This window comes from Anarrhichthys ocellatus, unplaced genomic scaffold (assembly GCF_004355925.1).
Source record: "Anarrhichthys ocellatus isolate YVR2014 unplaced genomic scaffold, GSC_Weel_1.0 scaffold161, whole genome shotgun sequence".
NCBI classification, from domain to species: domain Eukaryota; kingdom Metazoa; phylum Chordata; class Actinopteri; order Perciformes; family Anarhichadidae; genus Anarrhichthys; species Anarrhichthys ocellatus.
The window spans coordinates 44912-52836 of NW_022280191.1; the positions used below are offsets into that span (position 1 = coordinate 44912).

A 7925-nucleotide genomic window follows, 5' to 3' on the forward strand; every position below is an offset into this window, starting at 1 on the left:
TGTGTGTGTGTGTGTGTGTGTGTGTGTGTGTGTGTGTGTGTGTGTGTCGAGGGCCCAACTAGACCTCAAATGAGTGCGGTGCTTGAACGGGCCAGTTGATGGTCCAGGTAATCACCGGGCAATAATGTTTCACACCGTAATGACCTGCATTAGGTGACTGGGAAATAATTAGGGAAGAACAAAAGCGCCGCTACCGCTAGAATGAGTGTAAAATGTTGCTGGTGCCACAGGGGTGGTAGGGGTGCATCGGATCACAAACCTCACGGTTCGGTTCGGCCCAAGGTTCTTGAGTCACGGTTTGGATCAGCAAAGAAAAGGGGAGGAGACAAATGCAACTTTACTTTCCATTTATTAATTAAAGAACTTCAAGAACACTTAAAGAACAGAACTTTGGGCTATAGTCTTACATAAAAACTAAAATATTGAAGATGTCCAATTTGAAACAAAATACTACTGCTTTATAGCTGTTCACTGGCACTTTGCATTGATGTCCGGGGACTGAGTGTTCCAATCTTAAGCCAAACTGTTTCCATGTCTATGTTTCGCAGGCAACAGCAGAGCGATGGAGTATGCACGCCGGTGAGAAATACAAGAGTGCTGAACAAGCTGTAAAGGCGCATTGCTGGCAGCCCATGCTGTGCTTTTAAGTGTTAAATTCCCCTACCCATCAGTCCCTGCTGGTGTTGATGCCGGAAAACTACAGCAACACAGAAATCTGTCTTTGCAGATACCTGCGTATGATTACAGTTCAGTCGCAGATCAGACTCTAAATAGACCATTTTGTCCCTTGATCTACAGTTTTGATATGTTGCCTTGTCCCCGTGTTCAACCTCACATACAGCTGATATACTGTTAGCTACTCAAAACTGGATAGTTTCATAATGAGCATGATGCTCTCTGTCTCACGCTGTTGCCCACCGTCCAAATGGTTTGAAGGGCAACTTCAGCATTTTTCAACCTGGAACCTGTTTCCCCATGGGGACAACAATGTTTGTCCAAGGGTAAAAACAAAGATTTTATGTCTCTGTAGGGTCCTTTCCATCATTTTGTCAGACACTTCTTATAAAAATCCAAGCCTGTCAGTGGCAAAAACCAGCACTCCTACTGGTCGTACATTGACGGTGAGGAGTTGCACGGAGCAATTACATTGCAGCCCGTTTAGCAGCTGTCATCTGCAACGTTCTCCCTCAATACTGGACCAGTTAAAAGAAGTGCTCCTATTAGTCACTACGACACAGAAACACGGGGCTATAGGGTTCAGGTTGAGAAGTTACCCGTTAGCATGCGTTTGACTGCACATATGCTGTACAATATGCTGAGGTCATGTCCATATATCTTCCGATAAGTCGATAACGTAAAAATGATTGCAATCATGTCCTCATATCCTAGGGAACGTTGACAACCTAATCACGATCAAGGTTATGTTTATACATCTTACGATAAGTCGGTATTTTAAAACTTACCAGTCCAGTCCATATTTCTCACGATAAGTCGATAACATGAAAATGATCAAGGTCATGTATATCGTAACAGTAAATCAATACTATAAAAATAAGTTGACCTAAAAAGGATTGAGGTCATGTCTATATATCGTACGATAAGCCGATAACGTCATAGTGTAAAATGATCGAGTTTATGTCCATATATCTTACGATATATAACGTAATTATCGTGACAGGCTAGGTATTTGATTAATTAGGTTAGTCAAAAACAATCTGTTATTTTGCCAACAACAGATTCTCATAATATTATATAATACTTCACATATCAAATTGCGGTTTAGAGTTTAATTATATAAACAATCATAGATGATTTAATCCATATCACCCACAGTAAACATGGGGCTGATAATTATATTGACGTACATGTCGTAAACAGCCCCGTGACGCTCTTATCACTTTGTTTCCCTTCCTTTCTCCTGGTTCCTATGTATAATTTACCGTAGCAGGTCGTCGTGTTAGTCACAGTGAAGCCCTGTAAGCACTGCGCCATGTATAAATGACAAGTGTTCGTCCTTATTGAATCCTGCCCAAGTGATCGGGCCACACCATGACCTCCGCTCACAGAAACACAGCCGTGAATCATCGTGAGTGGCTGGCTGGAGGGCCCGTGTGTCTACCTGCCACACACACACACACACACACACACACTCCATCACTGTGGGATGTGCCGGGTTATATATAGCCACTAGTGGAGATGGCTTCTTTGTCACGCCTCAGGTGTTTGTGCTGCGATCCTGCCACCACGCTGGTCCTCTCCAGCTCCGTCTCTTTCTCTCCCACCATCTGGTGGAGAGGATGACTCGCACTCGTCAGCCGAGGGTATTTTCTCACGGCTCCGCCATATCGTGTGTGTGTGTGTGTGTCAGCAAATTAGAGAGCAGGTAACCTCCATGCAGACAAACAGCTGTTCATGAATAAATGTTGAACACAGGTTCATGTGTGTGCACACCTGTACACATCTGCCTCTCACTCACTCACTCACTCACTCACTCACTCACTCACTCACTCTCTCTCTCTCTCTGTCTTTTCAGCACAGCAGTGCACAAACCTCCCGCCCATGTACGGCAGGGTTGCTAGTGTGACGGCTCTGTTTGCAGTTCCTCTAGAAAGGCAGCAGGGTCTGGGGAGAAAGAAGGGAGGCAATGGGGGGTCCGGCTTAGGAGTATCTGTCCATCACCACCTCACACCCGTTGACGGGTGACGAATCAAAAAAGAAACATAGAAACGTCACTAACTAAAGATGACATGTGTTTGGCAAACATAACGCTATCGTGGTTAACGGGTTCGTCTGTAGTTGCCCGCGCTGTGATAGGATTCCACACAGCAGGGAAATGGATCGTGGTGAGCGGAGCTAACGTTAGCTTACATTAGAGCAGACAAACACTCCTTACCGTCGCTGTTGTAGGGGAGGCCTGTGGATTGAATGTTTTTTGGCATCGGCTTGTTGGTCGGACGAAACCTTTGGGTCTGATAACTTCAACTTCAACTTAATTGAAAAAAATAATTAACCGATAAGTCGTCAATAGCTTAGCTGCAGCCCTAGAGGAGACGATGACTGCTTTGATAATGTTTTTTTTTAACTTTGTGTAGGGATTGAAAACGCTGAAATGAAATGATAACATTTTTTTTTTAGAAGAACTACCTGAAACCATTTCAAATCCTCTGCCGGTCCCTTGAGCCCACTTTGGAATCCAGCGTCCTATTCAACACTGGCACAAAACCTCCAGTTATTGCTTGGACGGGGACTTTCTCTCGTCCGTAAGGGCCTCTGCTGTTCCTCCCCCTCCGCACTGATCACTACCATATGGGCTGGAAGTGCTCCGCATACTGCGCACCGCACCATGAGTGATCACTGATTAATGAGAGGGAGAGAAAAAGACTGAGAGGCAGAGGAAGAGACAGATGAAGGGGAAGAAAAATGGTTGGAGGAGGGCGAGGCGGTGAGGCGGAGAGTTCTAAATTGAGTGGAGGAAGAAAAAAGAAGCTGAAATTTGAAGACATGGAAAAGGAAAGAGGAAGGATGGAGATGCGGCCGGGATGCTCTCCAGAGCCCCCTCCATCCATCCTTCCTTCCTTCCGTCCAGGCCCAGCTGCACTCCTCCTCGAACAAACCCTCGGGTCATCCCTCAGTCCCAGTATACCTCTCCTCCTATCTCCCCCCCCGGCCTCTGGATTCCACGCTCCACAACATTTATCTGGTTCTGCTCGCATGTTTTGTTTCAGCTTCACAGGATTTATCATCCTCCCCCGCTTTTGGAAAAACAGCTGACTCTGGCCTTTCCAGAGCGCCGCTTTATTTGTCGGGATGGTTTCCAGCCAAGAAGGGTAAACGTGTCGATTTAGAGAGAGAGGGAGAGAGAGAGAAGAAGTCAGAGAAAAGAAATACCACGGCAATGAGTCAGTTGCTAATGAATCTATTCTAATCACAGTCAAAAGTCAAAAGTCAAAAGTGTGTGGCGGCGTGTCTGTCCTAAGGGAAACAAATGGTCCCGTATAGAAAGCAGCTGATTGAGAGAGTCTGAGCAGCTCTCTGTGGTTTCACAGGGAACTATGGGAGGGAATGTACACCAGGCCAAGAAAACACCCCTGAGATTATCATGAAATCACCCTCATAACTTGTGCGTCCGTGGCTAAAACAGAGGCGGTTTTAGCCACGGCGGTTCGATCCCCGGCTCCGGCTCAGCTAGTCGCATGTCGATGTGTCCTTGAGCAAAACACTTAACCCCAAAAGTTGCTCCCGTAGCTGCGCCTATGGTGTGATTGAATCTGCATTGTAAGTCGCTTTGGATAAAAGCGTCTGCTAAATGACTGTAATGTAATGTAAAAATGAATGGATACTGGAAGGAAACAGCAAAGTGCTATTATATAAATAAATAATATATATTTAATTTATCTATATCATAGCATATTATTATATTAATTCTAGTCTTCTCCATTTTTTTCTGTGCTCAGAAGACAGGAAAAGAAACAATAATAATATATGTTAGAAGTATGTATGTATGTATGTATGTATGTATGTATGTGGAATTCAATTGGAAATATTGGTTCATGTTCATGTGTTCATACTAGGAAGTCGATTAACCTGAAACAACACCACTGAGTTACAGTGGACTTTTTCTCCATTTAGGTCTATGGGGAAAATATAACTCCACCGTACGATCTGCTCCGTGACAATATGTAACACACTGTGATCGTCCACAAACAGTGCACTCAGCTGAACTCCCCACCCATTTCCTGGGCTCATCAGAAACAGAGGATGAGATTTCAGTCACCCCGCTTTGTTTCTATCTTTAGAAGGTTGGCTTGTTATGTAACTATGGGCCCCATCAGCAGTGAAATTATCACAATTTCCACCCACAGTGGTGATGCAGCGAGTCAGTACAATCAGGGAACGTAGTGAAGGGAGTCCCGCTTCTCTGTTATTTATCTCGTGGTCACAAATAAGAAGGTAATCCAAACTTTGTCGTGGCACCACAGGACCCAAAACACATGAATCTAACAGCCGAGCACTGACATACGGTGTCAACATCTTTCTGCCGTTGGCCTCCTGCGCCCTGTTTATCTCTCTCTGCCTCCTCTCCCCCGCACACCCACACCCTGCCACCGCCAGGATGTGACATCACGGCGCCCCCCCCCGGAGTTGTTCTGTTCCTCTTTGAAGTCGGAGCCGGTCTGAACTCTGAATCCTCATTAACATTAATGAAGGCGATGGAAATATTCTCATCTCATATCCCATTCTCCGTTGCTATTCTCAGATCTGCAGATATTTTTCACATCTGTCTGTGTCTTTCTGCTCCATTAGAGACCGTTTAACACGTATTTCTAGAACTGGACGAGGAGCCGAGAGGTATCTGCTGTATCTGTGAAGCTTGAAAATAAAGCTTCAAAGCGTGACGTTGGTAGATTTAGTCTGTGTCGTATTAAAGGTGCTCAGTTTTAAAGTCAGAGCATTATCTATGTAGAGATGGATTAGTAATGTATTGCTGAGCAGAGAATGAAGTCACTCTCCCTCTGTGTGTGTGTGTGTGTGTGTTGTAATCCAGGCTTCTCTGTGCTTTGTTTACGTAGTATGCACGCTAGTTCATGCGAGTCCCAGTTAGCATACACAGCGTCGTGGAAGCGTTCCCCCTCAAGTAAACACCGTTAGCTCGGCGGTTGCGTGGCCTGTTATTCGCGGTAGTTTTATTCACATATTTTCTCCCCACCCACTTTCCGCTAACACCCGCCCTTCTGTCCCTACGATTGGCTAGTACTCGTTGCCTTCTTCTCAGAATTTGTTAAATTTGTATAGCTGATGAAAAGCATTGGTTGAAGGTTGGTAGGGTTAATGATTTCTGAGGTTTTCATGAGGACGGATGCCTTCTTGTAGAAGGATTACGGTGATCAGAAATGTTTTTTTTAAATGTTGCTTTGCAGGTTGCCCATATGGACGGAATATATTAACAGATCCGTTGGAGATTTAAAGATTGCCAACTTGTGGTCAGATACACAGCCCAGAAATGCACCTTATTTCCGAACTGTATGTAGCCGTCAGCGAGGCCAGAACTAAAGAAAAGCCTTTTTTTGGGAGAAACACCGGGAACCCCAGTTTAAAGTGTAGATGTATAAGTGGCACTTTGTGCAGACGCGCTGATAGCAGGCAGCGCTGTTGTCTCCGTGGAGAGAGCGGCTGACGTGTTCAGTGGAAGAGTGAACAAGCAGGAGAGGAGGGTCAACAGGACTAGATTACACCGGTGCTCTGACATCGCATCCCTGAAGTAGCCGCGGGGCAAACGCAGCAGCACGTAACGCGCACCAATCTCAGCGGGAACGTTAATGACGCTGCCATTAACGTCAATGGAAGATAATTGTACACTTTATTTCCCCTGTAATGTGTTCTGTGGGCATTCTTCCTTCTCAAAACACTTCGAGGTGGTTCCTGTTGGCTTTCAGCTCGCAGCGGTTCTAAAGAAGTGGAGCCCCGGGGCCTCTTATAATCACACCACAGTACATCCACCACACAAGAATGCGCCATTGTGCACTGATATGTTTGGTTTGTGATTTTACTCCGTGGTTAAGAGAACGCACCGTCATCCCGTCTGACCGCAGTCAACAAAACACGCAGCAATGCGATCGTTAATTTTAATTTTTTTTCTTAAATTCTACCGCTCGCATGGGATTGTTTTAAAGCGCCTTTTCTGATTGGCTGCGTGCAATCAAGAGAGCCACGCAGACCCCAACCGGGCTGTAGAGGAGGAGTAAAAATCATACAGATTAAATCCCTCCTTTAGAGAACTGTGAAGTGTTTTCCTTCTGCCTATTGTAGGCTCACACATAGGTCAGTGTCTCTGGTGAACAAGGGCTAAACAACCTTTAAAGTCACTGCCCCCGGGTCAAGAAGTAACTCAACTGCTACGTCAGGCTCAGAGATCACTTTTTTAATATCAGCTTTGTCACAGAGCATGCATGAAACGGACATTACCACACACGATGTGTAGTTATGAATGAATTATCCTGCATTGAATTATTTCTTTTTTTCCTCCTCTCCATTTCCAGCGCCGGTGTGTTTCTGCTCACACCTAGCCAGTTGTTAGCGATAGGAGCGGAGGTGTCAATGCAGCCTGGAAGAGAGTTTAGCTTCTGTTGTCGTGAGGAGTCGCATAAGCAGAGGTGTGAACATCTGAGAACCGAATGTGTTTGTATGGATGCGTTCCAACAGGTTCTCACGCATCAAGCGCTCGTCCAGTGGCCCCTACGCTTCAGACCGTGATGCTCTACGTACCCCCTCTAGCGTCAGTTTGGGAGGTGTCGGGGACGGCACCACTGGATCAGCCAGCCATAGTACTCCATGTTCTTTTGGGGGGGGGGGATGTTTGACCATCAGATCAGGTTGCTTGATCGTTTCCTGTCTTTGTGTTCCTGCAGTGAACAGAGTATCTGCCAGGCGCGAGCCGCCGTCATGGTGTACGACGACGCCAACAAGAAGTGGGTCCCGGCCGGTGGTTCCACGGGCTTCAGCAGAGTCCACATCTACCACCACACGGGCAACAACGCCTTCCGCGTGGTGGGACGCAAGATCCAAGACCATCAGGTCAGTCTGACCGAACACACACGGAACCCTCATTCAGTCAGTGCAAGAAGTCAGCTGGGCTAATGCTCTTCTTTACAGTGGAAGAGCAAAGTCACGTTGAAGATCAGCTGTTTTATATTGTTGTTTACTTATTTTCTGAAGGAAACATACATCTATTTTTTTTTACGTATCACAATCACAAATGTATCTAAAGCCGAACCCACCACCACAAATAGAACTGCTGTCACTCTTCTAAAACACAGATTAACACCACACATATAATGTTTTATATGTGTGGGACACACCTGTCACAGAGTGCACTATTGCAGGATGTGGTTACCAGATATGAGATATATATATATATATATATATAT

General features: G+C 45.6%; 1 protein-coding gene across 6 annotated transcripts in view; it reads left to right on the plus strand.

The window, feature by feature from the left end:
- Positions 1 to 7925, plus strand: part of enah (ENAH actin regulator) — a 101563-nt gene that overhangs the window by 39018 nt on the left and 54620 nt on the right. For all 6 annotated transcript variants that reach the window (XR_004213912.1, XM_031878096.1, XM_031878095.1 and 3 more), the window contains exon 2: positions 7407 to 7572. Coding sequence is in view for 5 of the 6 variants with exons in the window: in XM_031878096.1 (XP_031733956.1) it covers positions 7407 to 7572 (166 nt within the window). In the remaining variant the exon portion in view is untranslated. The remainder of the gene's footprint in view (positions 1 to 7406; positions 7573 to 7925) is intronic.